The 19,662-nt window shown below is 39.1% G+C and overlaps 2 protein-coding genes across 7 annotated transcripts; one reads left to right on the top strand and one right to left on the bottom strand.

Moving 5' to 3' along the window:
- The first annotated feature begins 45 nt into the window (after positions 1-45).
- On the top strand, positions 46-11,855 carry LOC135112184 (intraflagellar transport protein 22 homolog). 3 transcript variants are annotated; one of them, XM_064026286.1, is made up of 5 exons: positions 50-502; positions 781-915; positions 3,784-3,956; positions 8,189-8,385; positions 10,998-11,855. In XM_064026286.1, exons 2-5 carry the CDS (start codon positions 874-876, stop codon positions 11,144-11,146), a joined length of 561 nt encoding a protein of 186 aa, XP_063882356.1. In that variant the 5' UTR covers positions 50-502; positions 781-873; the 3' UTR covers positions 11,147-11,855. The 3 variants fall into 3 exon arrangements, with proteins under 3 accessions (XP_063882357.1, XP_063882356.1, XP_063882355.1); XM_064026287.1 differs by lacking the exon at positions 10,998-11,855 and adding an exon at positions 9,684-10,991 and having other exon boundaries at positions 46-915; XM_064026285.1 differs by having other exon boundaries at positions 50-915.
- Positions 11,855-19,621, bottom strand: LOC135112185 (valine--tRNA ligase-like). Of its 4 annotated transcripts, none has more exons than XR_010274105.1 (5): positions 17,067-17,272; positions 14,154-14,297; positions 13,853-14,063; positions 13,442-13,626; positions 11,855-12,878 (listed from the first exon to the last, which is right to left on the bottom strand). XR_010274105.1 is itself a non-coding variant. In XM_064026290.1 (5 exons), the coding sequence occupies exons 2-4, from the start codon at positions 14,256-14,258 to the stop codon at positions 13,479-13,481; spliced, it is 444 nt and encodes a 147-aa protein (XP_063882360.1). In that variant the 5' UTR covers positions 14,259-14,297; positions 19,302-19,621; the 3' UTR covers positions 11,855-12,878; positions 13,442-13,478. The 4 variants fall into 4 exon arrangements, 3 of the variants coding, with proteins under 3 accessions (XP_063882360.1, XP_063882358.1, XP_063882359.1); XM_064026290.1 differs by lacking the exon at positions 17,067-17,272 and adding an exon at positions 19,302-19,621 and having other exon boundaries at positions 14,174-14,297; XM_064026288.1 differs by having other exon boundaries at positions 14,174-14,297; positions 17,067-17,360.
- Positions 19,622-19,662: the final 41 nt, after the last annotated feature.

The raw sequence follows: 19,662 nt of genomic DNA, 5'->3' as shown, positions 1-19,662 counted from the left end.
ATATATATATATATATATATATATATATATATATATATATATATATATATATATATATATATATATATAAAAAAGATTGCACAGTGCTCGTTGAGTGATTACACCGCAACGCAGACAGGCGGATCACCGGACGGAGGGAGCTGTGGTCCCTCTTTACCACCATTTCGTGACCCACCTCGGAGGAACCAGCCAGTGGGGAGAAGGCACCACGACAACAGGGGCCAGCAGGAGATTAGGGGAAGGGTGACGGCGAATTTACTATTATACCATCCCCCATTACCTCTCCCTCCCCCGATACACAGTAGTGTATCCTAATTTGTTCAAGACTTGAAGTGCTCTTTCTCGAACAATGTTTGATTTAATTATTTTTATTTTATCATATTTGTATTTAAATTCATTTACTATTGATTTCTTGATTTTTTTTAGTTAGTTATACATACCCTCCTTTTAAACGCCTGGCCTTACACTTACGGTCCCTGACATTCCTACGTGTCAAAATAAGGTGGGTTTGAATTGTTCGTATTGTAGTCTACATTTCCCGCGAGTTACTTTATTTATTTATTTTTTTTACAGTTGATACTTCTTATAAAAGCAGCAGAGGAAATAAAAGGGGAACGTAACAATCCATCCCGCTCTTGTATTATGTACTTGTCATATAAAAATCAAAGGAAGTGAGTTAACAGAAAGAACAATACCTGCCACCCTGTCACAAGAAACCAAACAAACTTGGCGTTATTTGTTTATTATTGTTATTAGTCTACCAGTGTCGCCCACCAACAGAGCTCTTAGTCGGCAACAGTAAGTTAGCCGCTACCCAGCATATCCTACCGGGCCTTCCTAGGTTGTGTGGGGAAGCAGCTGAAGAGTGAAGTGATGCATAACAAAGTGAAGATCCTGATAGTGGGCCCGCCAGAGGTAATCAATCTCTCTCTCTCTCTCTCTCTCTCTCTCTCTCTCTCTCTCTCTCTCTCTCTCTCTCTCTCTCTCTCTCTCTCTCATGATCTTAGTTAATGAACTGGCTGGAGAAAGAGAATGAAAAGAGAGAGGTAAATTTTATCTTACTGACAAACTTTATTGGATTACTCATCTGGTTGACCCTCTAATAGTGTGATGTGTGCAGAAAAAAAAAAAAAAGATTATGGGGGAGGGGAGAGCTTAACTGCAGGCATGCCAGTTCATGATACTTGTTGTAATTGGTAGCATAAGAGTAACTGTGTAGCGAACAGGATGGTGTGCCCTGTGCATTATGGTTATAATACACAATGAGTATAATTTAGTAATGAAATTCATGCAAGTTTCTCAAGTGATTATGAAGAGTTGATTTAAATCTGTCAATAGTAGTGACTCACTGCACTGTCAGCTAGAGAGTTCCAGAGTCTTATTAAGAAAAATTACGGTAATTTTCTGGAGTCCTTTCTCTGCCTTATTATTGGTCTTTTCTCGTCCATTCTTTTGCATATACCTTCAGGTACATCTTTAACATAGAGGGGGGCCATGGGGGTTTTGTTTCTCTGGTTAGGTTAGATTAGTGTCCTTAAGGCAGGGTTAAGGGGGGATGAAGACCCTGAGTTAGGTTAGTTTAGGTAGTGTTTTGCCCAAAAATCTATGGTGACTAACCTAACTTAACCAGGGACCACCCTTAAGGACACTATCCTAATCTGACATTAACATACCTAACTGGGGGAGCTTTGCCCCTCCCTCACCTGGGCCCCCCTTAAAGATGGAGGTACTTCTCCCCCACCTTTTATTTATAAGCAACATGTGAAAGAATGGTAGAGAATATATCAATAATAAGTCCAGGAAAGGACTCAAGAAAATTACCAAATCTACATCTGGATTATTACAATGTGGTATCATTATTTAATCATGATGTTCTCTGGTGATGTGGTTTATTTGGAAGTCAAACATATCAGGTGTGATAGCTGAGTGATGGTGAAAAATTTTCCAAATTTTAATCGTGTCAACTCTGGCGAGGTGGTTTTTTACTGAGTTCAGATGTAGGGCTCACAGATGAGTTATGGTGTCAGAATTTTCCAGTCCACTAATTGGGTTTTCATCAGTGCTACTCGTGACTTTGACATTATCAACTTAATATGTTCATCTGTGACTGAGTAGGCTGCAATGCCATATGCCTTTGAGGATATGGAGGATTGATAGAAGATGTGAAGTTGTACATTGTCGTTTTTCCATGTAGGTCTCCTTGTACTTTTTCCTATTTCCAACACATGACATTTCTTAGGATTAAATTAGATTTTTCCACTTTAGACTCCAAGCATAAATTTTATCTAAATCTCTCTCTGTAGCTTCTTACAATCCTTCTGGCTCTTTATAGCTCTTAGCAACTTTGCATCATCAACAAACAAATTAATGTAGCTATTTAATCCTCTCTGCATATCATTTGTGTAAATCTGAAACATAACCAATGCTAATATAGACCCTTGTGGTAATCCACTTGTTACCTTGCTCCAGCTTGAACTATTGTCTTTGATTATTTTCCTTATTTGTCTGACCTTCAAATAGTCTTGCATGCAACTTAATATTTTCCCTTTTAAACCTCCTATATTTTTCCTTTTCCACAGTGGACTTGTGTGGAACTCTGTCAACAGCTTCTTTTTATATTGAGATGTACAGTATCCACTCATCCATCTCTCTTGCATCACATCTATTACTTTAGTATAAAAGCTCAACAGATTTCTAACACACAGTCATCTTTGTCAAAACCCAAATTGTTATCTGTAATTAGTTAATTTTCTTTTAAATACTGCACCCATTTGTTTCTTTATTGCAATTTTGCAGAGTTTACCTATGATGCTAGTTAATGATAATGGCTGGTAATTTAGTGGCTCCCATTTTGTCACCTTTATAGATAGACATTATATTGGCTCTTTTCCATTCTTTGGTCACTCTTCCTTCTTTCAGTGAATTATTTACCACATTCCAGATTGGCTCCACCAGTTGGTCTCTACATTCTTTCAATACCCACCCTGACACACCATCTGGTCCTATTGCTTTTCTAATATCTAAGTCATCCAACACCTTGTAGATTTCATACTTTTCCACCTTAATTTCATGCAACCTTTCATTTGATACTTTACCTGCAGGCAATACAAAATCTGCCTCCTTTATAAATATGGATTTAAAACTCTCATTCTTAATTTTGCTCTGCTTTTTGTCATCTTCATATATCCTTCTGCCTCTTTTTAACTTAATAATACTATCTATGATTCATTTTCATCATCTTCATGTGTCCTTCAGCCTCTTTTTAACTTATTTATATTATCTTTATGTTTCATTTTTATCATTTATATACCAAGAGAAAAGCTTATGTCCCCCTTTACATTTGTTCATTATATCCTTTTCAAATTTCCTTTCTTCATTCTTTTCTTATCCTAGGATATTAATTTCTTGCTTTTTTATATTCTCTATTCCCTTCATTCCACTGCTTCTTCACCTTCTTTCATGCTTTGTCCTTGTCCTTTTTGGCCTTCACAGATCTGGCATTATACCAACTATGCCTGCTCATTTTCACTCTACATTGGTACAAATTTAAACATTCCCTAATTGTACTTACCTAATAGTGTTTCATATTTTGTCTATTCTTCCTTGTCTTTTAACAGCTTTATACTTTTATACTTCCGTAATTGTTTTTTAAGTTCTTCAAGATTTGTTTTTGCATAGGGTGTGTGTGTGTGTGTGTGTGTGTGTGTGTGTGTGTGTGTGTGTGTGTGTGTGTGTGTGTGTGCATGCACTTACAGTGTTTTTGACAATCTTTCATTTTTGCAGTGTGGCAAGACTACCCTGACCAACTTCCTGAGTGAGGCGGGAGAGGTTGGGGGTGGAGGATATCGTCCAACGAAAGGATGTCGCATTGTGGAGTTTGAGATTCCAAATCTGAATGTTAATAATATGACCACCAAGGTAGAGGTTGAGTTGTGGGATGTCAGTGGAGACAGAAGGTGAGATATGAAATGCTTGTAAGTTTTTGTATTAAATTTTATGAGTATACATGGTTTGTTGTTGCACGTGCAAATATACTCAGTTATTAATGATTGTTAAGTGAATATGAGTACATTCTGTTATTACAGATGCAAATACCCATGGTTATTAATAATTGTTAAGCCCTCATTCACACACAACAAACTTACACCCACACATCACAGCTACATGATCCAAGAATGATAGAACACCAAAGTTACTTCATCCATTTTCTTTGCCACAGACTCTCTATCTGTGCAGCCATACTCAGGCATGTTACCATTCCATATCATGATTTCAGTCTCATTTCTTTATTTTTCTCTGCTGTTCAGCATAAAAGATGTCCATATTACAACTATACTTTTTTCACTGGCTCTTTTTTTTTTGTTTTCCAAGTTCATGAGTACAATTGTTTTTGTTTTTCATTTGTGGCTTAGCTTTGATTCTGCATGATGAGTATCCTGTGTCCTTTCTGCATCCTGTCAGGGGTTCTCAAGTTCCCTATGTATGCAAAAGGATGACAGCAATATGTAGTGTTTGGTTTCACAGTAGAGGAAATGCTGGAGAAGGACTCATCTTGGACAAGTTTGATGGCTTCTATGTCTACTTGTTCTTGGTGGCCAAGGTGAAATATTTGAAACATTTGAAACAATTATTCATAGCCAACAAATTTTTGTACAGTTGGAAGAATTTGATAATTTAATATCTGATGCAGCTTGCCTATATGAAGCAAAGCTTTTCAGGCAGTAATGATAGAGGGGGTGAGCTGTGTTCAAACTTTCAGGTTTGAATTGATTTTCATTGGCAATTCCCATCAGTATGGAAACAGTGGATCCATTTTTAAGTTTGTGGGCAAGGTGAAGTGGATGGTGTCTGATCCTGAAGGATGCCTATTCCAGGTTCCAGTTCGTTTGTGGTCATCATGCAAGTATCTGTGGCATGTGTGATTAGCCAGGATTTTTCAGTTTGGAACTGTTTGTTTTTGCTTTGCCCCCACTCTGCAGTTGTTCATCTAAGTAATTTCTTGGCCAAACCATCCAAATATGTCTTTGCTCTGCTACCTAGATGATCGGTTGGTGTCAGGTCCAACTCAGCAGATGTGCATCGTGGCAGCCATTTGTTGGCTTGCCCTTAGGGGCTCAAGTCAACCTGATAAAATCTAACTTGATTGCCCAGCCAGAGAAAGCTGTTCCTGGGGATACTGTTTGATTCAGTGAGATCCAGGGTTTTTCTGCCTAAAGAGTGGGTCAATTGGCTTCAGATGGTGGTCAAAGAAATCTCCACAGATGACTGAGGAAGTTTTTGCTGGGCTGATTTTAGGCACATGTCTATAGGTTTAATCTCTTCATTGGTGCCTGAAGAAACATTGGAATCCAACTTTGGATCCAGATTGGTGGCATGTCTCACCATCACAGCAATGCTCAGTTTTTTTTTTTTTTTTTTTTTTTTTTTTTATGAGTCACTAGCCAAGGGAAACAAAAAAGAAAAAAATCCCACTAAGGTACCAATCCCAAAAGAGATGTCAAGAGAATCATAAAAAATTGAACGATAAGTGTCTTGAAACCTCCCTCTTGAGAGAGTTCAAGTCATAGGAAAGAGGAAATACAGATGCAGGCAGGGAATTCCAGAGTTTATCAGAAAAAGTGATGCATGATTGTCTAGTTAATTCTTGCATTAGAGAGGTGGACAGAAGAGGGATGAGAGAAAGAAGAAAGTTTTGTGCAGCGAGGCCGTGGGAGGAAGGGAGACATGCAGTTAACAAGATCAGAAGAGCAGATAGCATGAAAATAGTGGTAGAAGATAGCAAGACAGAAAATGCAATATTGTGGCAATGAGAAAGAGGCTGAAGACAGTCATTTTTTTTTTTTTTTATGTAGGAAGGACACTGGCCAAGGGCAACAAAAATCTAATAAAAAAAAATGCCCACTGAAATGCCAGTCCCATAAAAGGGTCAAAGCAGTGGTCAAAAATTGATGAATAAGTGTCTTGAAACCTCCCTCTTGAAGGAATTCAAATCATAGGAAGGTGGAAATACAGAAGCAGGCAGGGAGTTCCAGAGTTTACCAGAGAAAGGGATCAATGATTGAGAATCTGGTTAACTCTTGCGTTAGAGAGGTGGACAGAATAGGGGTGAGAGAAAGAAGAAAGTCTTGTGCAGCGAGGCCGCGGAAGGAGGGGAGGCATGCAGTTAGCGAGATCAGAAGAGCAGTTAGCATGAAAATAGCAGTAGAAGACAGCTAGATATGCAACATTGCGGCGGTGAGAGAGAGGCTGAAGACAGTCAGTTAGAGGAGAGGAGTTGATGAGACGAAAAGCTTTTGATTTCACCCTGTCTAGAAGAGCGGTATGAGTGGAACCCCCCAGACATGTGAAGCATACTCCATACATGGACGGATAAGGCCCTTGTACAGAGTTAGCAGCTGGGGGGGTGAGAAAAACTGGCGTAGACGTCTCAGAACACCTAACTTCATAGAAGCTGTTTTAGTTAGAGATGAGATGTGAAGTTTTCAGTTCAGATTATAAGTAAAGGACAGACCGAGGATGTTCAATGTGGAAGAGGGGGACAGTTGAGTGTCATTGAAGAAGAGGGGATAGCTGTCTGGAAGGTTGTGTCGAGTTGATAGACGGAGGAATTGAGTTTTTGAGGCATTGAACAATACCAAGTTTGCTCTGCCCCATTCAGAAATTTTAAAAAGATCAGAAGCCAGGCGTTCTGTGGCTTCCCTGCATGATATGTTTACCTCCTGAAGGGTTGGACGTCTATGAAAAGACGTGGAAAAGTGCAGGGTGGTATCATCAGCGTAGGAGTGGATAGGACAAGAAGTTTGGTTTAGAAGATCATTAATGAATAATAAGAAGAGAGTGGGTGACAGGACAGAACCCTGAGGAACACCACTGTTAATAGATTTAGGAGAAGAACAGTGACCGTCTACCACAGCAGCAATAGAACGGTCAGAAAGGAAACTCGAGATGAAGTTACAGAGAGAAGGATAGAAACCGTATGAGGGTAGTTTGGAAATCAAAGCTTTGTGCCAGACTCTATCAAAAGCTTTTGATATGTCCAAGGCAACAGCAAAAGTTTCACCAAAATCTCTAAAAGAGGATGACCAAGACTCAGTAAGGAAAGCCAGAAGATCACCAGTAGAGTGGCCTTGACGGAACCCATACTGGCGATCAGATAGAAGGTTGTGAAGTGATAGATGTTTAAGAATCTTCCTGTTGAGGATAGATTAAAAAAAATTTTAGATAGGCAGGAAATTAAATGGTAGTTTGAGGGATTAGAACTGGTCACCCTTTTTAGGAACAGGTTGAATGTCGGCAAACTTCCAGCAAGAAGGAAAGGTGGATTTTGACAGACAGAGCTGAAAGAAGTTTGACTAGGCAAGGTGCAAGCACAGAGGCACAGTTTCAGAAAACAGTAGGAGGGATCCCATCAGGTCCATAAGCCTTCTGAGAGTTTAGGCCAGCAAGGGCATGGAAAACATCATTATGAAGAATTTTAATAGGTAGCATGAAATAACCTCTCTCATGTATAGCATGAGAACAAGCTGTGTTGAACCAAAGTTTGGAAGGTTTAGGTTGAGATAAAGAGTGAGGAATGTACGCCTCCATGCCAGACACTATCATCTCTGTTATGCACTCAGCACACAAAGATGGGTTTCTGACATGGAAGCAGTAATCATTCCAAGGAAAATCAGCAAAATGCCTCCTCAGGTCCCCCCTGCTATCAGAGGCAAAACACCAGAGGCACCTTCGCTTAGGGGGATCCTGAGGAGGGATTGGATCGATAGGACAAGATACAGATATGAGATTGGGATCAGAGGAGCCCAATGGAGAAGAGAGGGTGACAGCATAAGCAGAAGGATTAGAGGTCAGGAAAAGGTCAAGAATGTTTGGTGTATCTCCAAGACGGTTAGGAATGCGAGTAGAGTGCTGCACCAATTGCTCTAGGTCATGGAGGATAGCAAAGTTGAAGGCTAGTTCACCAGGATGGTCAGTATACCAGGATGGTATAAACATGTAAAGCTAATGTACTGTGTACTTATATAGTATGCATTGTCATAAATGATTACAGCAACTTTTCTATTTGTATTAATGTTTTATGACTACATCCGTCTCACTGATACATATTTCTGCCTTTACTTATAAATAATAGTATTTTATTTATTTATTTATTTTACATTAATTTCTAATGCCCACTCTTGTTCTATAGATTTGAGAGTTGCTGGCCAGCCATTCAAAGGGGTTGCAATGGTGTAGTGTTCGTGTATAACCCTGGACGAGATGACCAGGCACGCATCCTTGACTCCCTGTATAACCAGTTTGCAGCACAGCAGGGAGTGAGGGAGGCACAATGTATTGTCTTCTGCCACCACAAGCCAGGTGTCCAGGGAAAGGGAGGGAAACTATGTGAGTATCACCCACAATCTAGCTGTGTTGCCATGCAGAGCTCCCATCATAGCCAAGCCATTAAGGCATAATGAATATATGGCAGCTGAGTATTGATTGATTAATATATACATGTAGAATTCTGTTTTTCACCAACTAGAGCGATTTCCCTTCTTTCTTGTTGGCACTGTGCAGTATTAGGTGGTAGTCATTTTTTGTCATAGCATATAACTTATGCTTTTGGGGATCCTGAGGAGGGATTGGAGTGATAGGACAAGATACAGATATGAAGTTGTGATTGGAGGAGCCCAACAGAAAAGATAGGATGACAACATAAGCTGAAGTATTATAAGTTAGGAAAATCAAGAATGTTGGGTGTATCTTCAAAACTGTCAGGAAAATGAGTAGGGTGTTGCACCAGTTTCTCTAAGTCATGGAGGATAGCAAAGTTAAAGGCTAATTCACCGGGATGGTCAGTGAAGGGAGAGGAAAGCTGCTCTAGGTTGTGAAGGATAGCAAAGTTAAAGGTTAGTTCATCAGGATGGTAAGTGAAGTGAGAGGAAAACCAAAGCTGGTGGTGAACATTGAAGTCTCTAAGAATGGAGATCTCTGCAGAAGGGAAGAGAGTCAGAACGTGTTCCACTTTGTAAGTAATCATAGAATTCTTTATTGTCAGAAAAATTAGGGGAGAGATATACAGCATGGATAAATTTAGTAAATTTAGTTTGAGAGTGACTTTGTAGTTATAGCCAGATGGTGGAAAATTCAGAAGATTCAAGAGTGAGGGCTTGAGAGCAAATTAAGTTGTTGTGCACATTGATGCAACATCCAGCTTTGGATTGAAAATGAGTATAAAGTAGGAAGGGACAGAGAAGGGGTTACTGTCAGTTGCTTCAGACACCTGTGTTTCATTGAGGAAAAGATGAGGTTTAGTAGAGGAGAGATGGTGTTCTGTGGATTGAAAATTTGACCTAAGACTGTGAATGTTGCAGAAGTTAATGAAGAAATAATTGAGGGGGGATGTCAAGACACTTAGGGTCAAAACCAGAAGAAAAGCAGTCTGACAAGGGGACATTTGTGGTCCCCTCCCCAGACTCTGAGGCTGGTATAGGAGTTGCCATATTTAATTTAGAATTTTGACTGAAGGGTGTGTGTGTAAGTAGATGCATGCAGTTTTGTGTGAAAGCAGAGAGTTGTTTTTAGAGGGCAGGCTGTGACACAAATGGAAAATGTTCAGTGAGGTCACAGCTAGGTTACTGATAAGTTCACAGTACCCCTTGATCCAGTGCTTCATACCTCACTGGAAGTAATTATTTCAGCAGGTGTCTACTGCCTCCTCATAGAGAAAGAACATGATGGGTGGATACAATATCTAGGAACAGTGCTAGGTAAGCAAAGTGAGATGGATGGTGAAGGTTGTGAGTTGTGAAAGGTAGACAGAATATAGGATCACTTGCAAGAAACATAGAAGCCTCTCTGGATAGGGAGAGGTAACACTTTTCTGCTGTGTCCACCTATTTTTGGATGAAATGGCTGGACCTGCTCAGCTGGTTCTTTTATGTGTGTTGATAGTTTTCACACTTAAATGAGGTGCCTAGAACCAGTATGATATAAACAGAAAAAAATGTGATTTAAATTTTGCACTATTGTAATATTTCCTCAGTGAACTGACAGGAAGCTGGGTTTGATGTCAGACTCTTCTTTGATGTTTGTGTTCTATAGCTAGCATAATGAAATGAAAGCAATCTATTGGGTGGTGTTTTTCCCAGAATAAATTTGTTAGAAATGTCATGAAAGTGCATTAGATTGTGTCTAGCATCCACCCATTATTTATTTATGTTATTTTATCATGTTCCATTCTTTTGAATACTAATGGTAATCAAAACCACTGATAAAGATATTGTGTAATTATTTTATGAATTTTACTAGGCCAAAATGTATGTTACATACATGCACTTCCTAATCTGATGTGACTCATTTTACTCTAGCACCAGCTTCTGATGGCCCCATAGTTCTGTTGGTAATTTCACTTGGATGGATTTGTGATATTATTGTGGGTGCCATTCTGACTTTGTCTCCTGCCATTGTAGGATGGTGGAATAGGACAATGGAATATAAAACATTCATTTCGGCCAGCATGTTGCTTAGATTGTCATGACTGTAGGTGCCTCAAGTAATTTCTCACTCACTAACCTTCATGCATGGGTAATAAACATATATTTTATTGATATTTCTATGATTTGAGGTTTAACATTAGAATATTATATGATATGAGATGAGAACAACCCAGTGCCATTTTGGATCCTTAATGTTGACTGTTGATGCTACATCACAAATGATTCAGGCAACACCCTAGCTCTGAGAGTAAGATGGTAGAATAAGCTAGTGTCTCACTTTGTAGGAAGGTGGACACTACAAGTGCTAGTGTGATAGGCACTTTAATGTAGTCTAATATAACCTAACCTAACCTAACCCACCACAAATGAAGCTGTTATTGGTTGATCTTGATATGTCATTCAAATAGTCTAATCAGTCAAAACTTGCTTTCCAGTAATATAATCTCAGTTTACCTTCTAATGTGAAACACTTCAGTTGTACTCAGACTTGATAATATTAAGACCCTCTGTTTTTAGCCAATGCATTCAGCAAGATTCCACTGATTGACACGCAACTGGAAGAGGACAGCGGAAGTGTTCGCAGGGATTTCAATGGCTTTGTTGCATCTGTTTTGACACACATATCAGCTGTTGCTGAAATGCAAGAAAACTCTATTCTGATGTAATTATTAGCTCTTGAACTTGACACACATGAAAATTTCTAATTGCCATGTGATGATTACTGTAGAAATTCAGTGCACAAATTTTACAACAGCTTTCTTACTAGCTTGTAGGTTCCTTGTAATAAGTTGAGAAGAGTAACTATTTTATAAGTGCTAAGAAACTAGTAACACTCATGAGGAAGTGGCATGCAAGTGCAGATGAATCATGAGTTGCATTTATTAAAAATAAATAAATAATGAGAGAGAGAGAGAGAGAGAGAGAGAGGAAAAAAATCATGAATGAAAACTAATAAATTGGAATGTACTGTAGATTTTTTTTTTTTTTTCATTTAATACATTTCCAGTGTCTTTAAAGATTTGTATTCATATAAACTAAGGACAAAAATTATTTCACCTATAGCTTTAAAAATTACTAAGTTAATGTTTACAAACTGATGTAACTGTATATGTATACAGAAAGATTTGATATACATAATTTAATTTCACCTACATATGCATACCTAAAGATCTGATATAGTATTATATCCCTTCACTTCTTAAGTCATTATTAAAAACAGGAAATAAAGAAAATATATACATGAATCCTTACACAAATATGTATTCACTAAATGCAAAATGTGCCTAGTCTTGGTTATGTAATTGTACCTTAGTTTGTCAGATTCTGGATCAGGTGCATGTATCCTAAGATTTGAATAAATTATTGAGGATGAAATTAGTCTTGCTTTGGTCTGAAAACACTGACACCCATTGGCAAAAATTAAAGATGCTAATGGTGTCTTGACTTTCTATACATTTTTACTTATTTGTGTGCGTGTGTGTTTACCTAGCTGTATTTACCTTGTGAGATACAGGAAAACAGCCATACTTGGTCTTGTGCTGTCCTGTCTCTATTTCTTTGCATCTAACTTTGTCTTAAATTCATGAATTGTTTTAGCACACAAAATCTCTTCACTAAGTTAATTTCAAACTGTTATACATCTACGTGGTAAGCTATATTTCTTGAGTTCTCTTCTGTATGTGGTCTTTTTCAGTTTCTTACTATGTCCTTTTCTATCACTTGCATACAAATACAACTAGGTAAAATACACACACACACACACACATTCAGAGGAAGCTGATTGTGTGCCACAAATTTAATAAGCTACTCCAAGAAAATTGAACCTGGCTAAATATCTCTGTGGCCTTGAAAAATACACGTGATGAAATGATACGGGTTTTCAAGAATGTTTTAATGGTTCTAGTGATAGATTAACAACATTTCTACATTGTTAATCTTGAGAACCAAGCTAGGTATCTCTGTGGCCTTGAAAAATACTCCTGATGAAATAATACAGGTTTTTAAGAATGTTTTAATGGTTCTAGTGATAGATTAACAACATTTCTACATTATTAATCTTGAGAACCCAGCTAGGTATCTCTGTGGCCTTGAAAAATACTCATCATGAAATAATACGGGTTTTCAAGAATGTTTTAATGGTTCTAGTGATAGATTAACAACATTTCTACATTATTAATCTTGAGAACCCAGCTAGGTATCTCTGTGGCCTTTGCAAATAATCTTAGTGAGAGCAAAGCATTTCTAAACACAGGCTCAATTTCCTCTCCCTGACCTCAAACTCTGACACAATATTGGTGACCTTTCCTCTGCTGTCAAGAATGGAGAGGAATAGAATGCTGTATCTCCCCCTGACCTGACTGTCCTCGTGGCTGTGACCTGGTGTGACCTTTACTGCACCTGTGGATGGATGTTCAGGTCACTTTATTTACCATTCATCATGACAAATAAGGAACATATTAAATTAATGACTGCTTCTTTGTATATGAAATTACGCATGAAACTTGTGTGATTTGAAATGCTGCACTAACGGCTTTGGTTTGTCGTCTTAAATTTGTATATGCAATCTCAAACTCTTTTATAAGAACGCGAGAAAATAAGAGAAGTCTAAAAAATATAATTATTCTCTATCTATCTCACTTACCACAAAGATAAATTAACTGAAAACTCTAACAAATATGACAGAACACTCAAAAGAATCACTGCCACTTTCATCACTGCCTTTAACATCATCACCTCCCACCTACAACACCAGGAACCTCAAAAGACATCACCGCAAGCATCACTAATCATTATTCTCTGCCAATCATACCTGCACAAAGGAAAAACTAATTAAAAAACATCACTATGATTAATTTGTCATCTATTTTGCCTACCAAAAATTAAAAAAACAAAAAAAATATGGTAAATATTCAATAATTCATTACTACAACCATTACATCATTAATTTTCAACTCACACACCTGTTCCAAAACTCAGGGTCCACCACAGTGTCAGTAATCACAGGTATGGTCTCCCGCCGCAGTGGGTGAAGCAGGCGTTGGGCGTGCAAGTGGGTGTAGCAGGGGTCCTCGGGGTGCACCGTGATGGCAGTGTCCCCAAGCATTGTCTCAGGACATGCGGTGCTGATGATGGCCTCCTAACTCCTCTGATGGGTTAGGTTAGGTGTAGATGACAGGGAGGGAAGGAATGAAGGGAGGAAGGAATGAAGGAGTCTAAATGATTATAGAAAGTAAATTAGAGAAGGAAAGAGGGAAAGAAAGAGAATTACAAAATAATGAACAAGGGAAATTTCAATATAGGAGAAAGTGAAGTCCCTCCTCTATTACCTAAATAAATCAGTACACCTGTTTAGTTACCCCTTCACCACCTACCTGAGTCTGCCAGTCTGTAAGTGGTCATACATCTTTTCCAAGTTGACCGGTTTGCTGTAGCCCGGGACTGCGAGCTCCGTGGGTCCTGTCAGGTGCAGGCGGTCCACTTCAATGTCCGAGATGGCCGACTGAAGGCTGCAGCACCAGTTGACGAGAGCCTCCTTGCGGTACACCAGCCCAGCATCGTACGGACAGACAAATGCTTCCGTCACTGCGAGGAAAAGTGTTTTGGTGAAATTTCTTGTTTGTGCGCGCGCGTGTATGTGTGTGTGTCAGAGTTTATGAGGACAGGTATGCTTACGGATGTACAGACAGACACACAGGCCAGCCTCTCACTGCATCCATGGTAAACACAGGTGTCCCAGTCAAGTGAAGCCCCCAGATGCCACAGTTGGTCGAATATCATTGTTCCTTCCTCCTCTTCTTCCACACTTCATCAATAAACCTGCAAAAAAGGCAAATTTGTCTTTTAAATATGTAAGTTAGTTGTACCCAGTCTACTGCCCAAGAAAACCAGGTGTATGAACAATTAGGATAGAGGATGCTGTTCGTTTCTCTCTTTTTTTTCCCCTTCTACAGGAGTTGCCGATCCAAAGGCCTGACTCAGGAGTGATCCTGTGCCACCTGTACCATCAAGAATGGAAGAATGTATGTGTGCTCCTTTATGCAGATGATGTAGTTGTTATGAGTGAATCGGCAGATGAGCTTCAAAGTTTGTTGGATGTAGTGGATGGCTATGGTAGAGACTTTGGAGTAAGGTTTAGCAGTGAGAAAAGCAAAGTAATGATTGTGAATAGGTCAGAGGATGAAAGTAATGTGGTATGGAGACTTGGAGAGAATGAGTTGAGACAGGTGCAAGAATACAAGTACTTAGGGATGTGGATGAGTCCTAGTGGGTGTGCAAAGGCAAAGAATGAAAAGATAAGTATGCTAAACCAGTGGGTAGGTCGACTGGGAAGCGCGGCAAGGATGAGCGCAAGTAAGTATGATGTGTTGAGAGAAGTGTGGAAGAGTGTGGCTGTGCCATGTATAATGTATGGTATGGATGTGATTGCATGGAATGAAAGTGAAATTGATAAGTTAGAAGTGGGCCAGAATAGAGTAGCAAGGATGGCACTGAGTGCACCGAGGTGCACAGCAGTTGAAGCCTTGAGAGGTGACATGGGATGGAGCACCTTCAGAGAAAGACTGACAAAAGCCACACTTAGGTACAAGATTAGGCTTGAGAGAATGGATGATGCAAGAATAGCAAGGAAGGTGTACCTGTGGAATGAAAGTGGAAGCAAATGGAGGAAGAGATGCATGAGAATGACAGACAGGAATGGATTGCAAGTTGTGTGGGCGATAAGAATGGCTGGTAGGAATCAAAATGAGCGTGAATGGGTGGTAACAAGAGGAGGCAGAGTGGGAGCCGAATGGGATGTGAGAAAATGGAAGAATGAGATAGACAAAGAAGTGAAATGTGTGGGATTGAATGAATGGAAGAATGAGATGGAAAGAAAGAAGACCTTGGAATGGTACAAGGAGAAAGAGGCCCCGAGGTATGAAAGGTGGTATGATGGAAGCCTGGGTGGTGATCTTCTCTTCCGAGCGAGGGCACAGTGTATGGATGTGAATGCAAGGAGTTACAGGTGGTCTGAGTCCCGCAGCAAAGTGTGCCAGATGTGTGACATGGGAGAGGATGAGACGGATTTGCTATGTATACATATTATATATATGTTATATATATATTATATATTTAATATATATATAATATATTATACATAATATATATATATGTTATATATTATATATATATTATATATATGTATACATATGTATATATATTAACAACCTCCCGGAAATAATACTGAATAGCGAGATGTTTTTGTATGCAAATGATACCAAAGTCTTCAGAATGATAAAGGATGAGAGTGACTAGGAAATTATAAGATAATTTCAATAGAATGAATGAATGGTCAAAGAAATAGCTATTAAGGTTCCATCCCAAGAAATGCAATTTGATGAGGATTGGTAGAACAAATACAGATATATTTCAATATACTTTGGATGAAGATCTGAACCAGATTAAAGTAGAAAAAGATTTAGGAGTAAAGATCAACCAGGATTTAAATTTCAATGAACATTTAGCAGAGAAAATAAATAAAGCAAACATGATGATTGTTTTAATAAGAAGGACATTCATTACCATGGATAAGGAAATAGTTAAATCTTTGTATGTGGCATTGATTCAACCACACCTTTAATATGCCAATCAGGTGTGGTTTCCCTACAAGAAGAAGGATATGGAGGCTGTTGAAAGGGTTCAGCACAGGGCAACAAAATTGGTACCAGGCCTAAAGGATCTCTCCTATGAAGAAAGGTTGAAGAAACTAGATCTACCAACGCTGCCATATAGGAGATCAAGAGGAGATATGGTGGAAACCTTGAAAATTGTCAATGGAGTGTACGACAGAGATGTATGTGAAGGTTTGTTTAAGATGCAATGCAGGAAGGATTGGAAACTCGAGGTCATGGAAAGAAAATATTCAAGCAAAGAGCATGATTAGACATCAGAAAGTATTCCTTCTGTAATATAGTGGTGAATAATTGGAATAGCCTCCCAGACTGTGTGGTAAATGCTGAATCAGTTCATGAGTTTGAAAGAAAGTTAAAGTATGGATAGATGAAGAACAAAGATTTGATTACACTGCAAAAATAGCGTGCCTCGATCACAGGTTCGACAACGTGACCATAAGATCCAGAATGTGTTATTTGGAGCTGGAGTCACAGGCTTGATCGGCCTCTTCCAGGAGTTATCTGTGAGTTCTGAGTGAGTGTCGTTTTCTGGTATGGGCGGACGTATGACCAAAGGTGGCGATGAAGGATTTTCACTACGGAGGTGTAACTACCTCATAAAAGTTGTCATAACACTTTAGAACTACAAAATGCAGTATTGTGCAACAAAAGTTGATGCGCACACACAAGGAGAGCTCATACAAACTTGAAAAGGTTTATGATCGTCTCCCATATAAGCTTACTCCATCGGTGAGTTGCACTGCATTCGCAGTGAAGTGGCAGCGCATTCACAGTGTGTTCGCAGCACGTTCATCAAGCATGAGAGTCGCCACACAATTCGCAGCACAGTCGCCGTTCATGAAGTCGCAACGGAGTCGCTATAAAAATTAGCCAATGTGTGAACAGGGCTTAATAAACATCCCCTTGTTACACTCACCCGTCCCAGTCCTTGTAAAGTTTCTAACACAGCGGCAACAACACAGGTACCGTTCAGGAAGCTAGTATTAATTTCCTAGAACACTAACGCAGGACGTCACCTCACACATCCTCAACCTTTCGCTTCTCTCTCTGCACTACCTCGCTAGACCTGTCAATGACCCTCCTCCTCTCCCCAGCCAATTGAAGACACACCGACTCTCGCACACCCAATCACTATCTTCACAGGACCAAAAGACAGTACGCTTGTCATGCTCAGTTCTACTTAGGACTTACGTGACTTTCTTCTAGCATTCTCATTCTGTTCTATTCGGTTTTATGTACGGATAAAGGGCTTGAAACATGCATTCCCTTTAATTACTACTTAACCATTTAACATCAGCAGAGGCTCGTGTGACTATATACGATTATCAACTGTTTTCACCTGTATTCATACAGGTAATATATAGTTTTAAAATGTGCATTTGGTTTAATTAATATTGAAGTATCATCTGAACACAACTAACACCAGTGGATGCACGCCAAGGATTTTATACATATAGGTTCCTTAATATACGCTGCACTACTGAGGTAATCTTATAGACAAAACCGCCAACGTGAAAAAAAACTGGAATATAGGAGAGATTAGCTAAGTAATCCGCCTTGACTTATCCCATCATGAGAGAGAGATAGAGAGACAGAGAGAGAGAATTCCTGATATGAGTCGCATTAAGGTTTCCACCACTTTCGTATTTGCATGGGTGTAGGTGTCTTGGGAAGGCTGGCTGGGTGGCAGGAAGGTTTCTGCCACTTTCGTATGTGTGTGGGTGTGGGTATCTTGGGAAGGCTGGCTGGGTGGCAAGAAGGTTTCTGCCTCTTTTGTATGTGTGTGGGTGTGGGCGTCTTGGGAAGGCTGGCTGGGTGGCAATTGCCTATATACACATTGTTTAAAAAGTCCGTAAAAAACAATGAAACTAAAACTTATAAAATAGTAAACAACAATGAAACTAAAACTTATAAAATAATCCTGATGTAATAGGTTCCATTCAGACTCAGTAACCATTTAGCCCAGGAGTTCTCAACCAAGGGGGAATTCCCCCAAAGGTGAGGGGGGGAAGAATTTCAGGTTTTCAGCCTGTATTTAGAAATACTTTGCTCTCTGACCACGACTATTTTCTATGATCACTCAGCCAGATTCTAAAGGGTGTTTCTCTTGTTCATAATGTAGTAGTCTGGATAATATGTCACCATACCACTAAAAACATTCTTAAAAACCCAAGTAACCAAGTAGAATCTTAAATTTTAAATGTAATGGAATTGCATCGCAGAAGTGTTTTACGTATGATATGGTCCTGTATAGCGTGTCCTTGGCGCAGGAAGGATACTTCACCCATCAGTACCGGTGCCTACGCCTTCGTCAGGGTGTTCGGTTTCTCCCTTGAACCACATAACCAAACTTGGTTATTCTGTAATATAGAAACACGCATACTTTTTTTTTTCCCCCATTTTTTGTCTATCGCTTTCACACATAGTAAATGGCAAAATAAATAAATAAATAAATAAATAATAGTAATAAACTAACCAACTACATAATCAAATGGATATAAAAGTAAATAGATAAATACGGAACTTACGTTCATGAACCACTACAACCTAGACACGGAAATAGCTGTAACACTACCCAACTCACCTCTCACATCGCTTGTGTAGAGAAATAATGGGACCTTTGGTATAAAGAACTACCCAATCCTACTTACAATCCCTCTACGTCTACAGTGACGGTGAGCCCACTTATCACCACCTGTCTATACTTGCCTTGATACAAGAACCTCGCATACGCCCGCGGGCTTGTCTTGCATCGACTCCTTTCTCGTAACGTCATTTTGAGGAAAACGATGCATCACCTTCATCAGGTCTCCGTACTGTAATCACTGGTATTTTTTTTTTTTTCCTCCTCCCTGGGTCAATCAATGGAAGCTGTAATTGAAAAGTAACCTACCAGAGGGCGTGTGATATATTTTTTTTTGTAAGTTTAAAAGTGCCTTCAAATTTAGGCATTATTAGGTATTATTATGTATTTGTTTATTATTCTTAAAGACAGGCCTGTTGGAAGTAAAAAATGTTACTGTAATGCATTTTTTTTTGTTTGACACATTTGCTAATTACGTCATACACTTAAATTTCCAAAGTGAAGAAGATTCATAGCGTGATTTTGTTTAAACGAGATAATTTCGTTCCAATCTACCACCACACTTACCTTTATTTCTGCTCTTACCACTCTTCATTGACCACGGGAAGTGCCACGTGTAGGTCTGCTGACTCCTCATGCTATGATCTTATAATGGTCTGATTCATCCACTGTTCCACTACCACCGTTTCATTGTTTACTAATATTGCTTCATAGACTCATTGTTACTGCTTCATTGCTTCACTATTACTGCTCCACTGCCTCACTACCTTGCTTTATTGCTTCACTATTATTGATTCATTGTTTCAATACCATTACTTCATTGCCTCACTTTTATTGGTTTACTGATTATATTAGCAAGGAAAAAGAACAATAAACAAATGTGGATGAGAAGAAAACTTATTTCAACAGCTCCCTAAAGGAGAGTGAG

Source organism: Scylla paramamosain, chromosome 23 (assembly GCF_035594125.1).
Source record: "Scylla paramamosain isolate STU-SP2022 chromosome 23, ASM3559412v1, whole genome shotgun sequence".
NCBI lineage: Eukaryota > Metazoa > Arthropoda > Malacostraca > Decapoda > Portunidae > Scylla > Scylla paramamosain.
The sequence above is the reverse complement of the archived record's forward strand: the minus strand, read 5'-3'. Positions and strand labels throughout refer to the sequence as shown.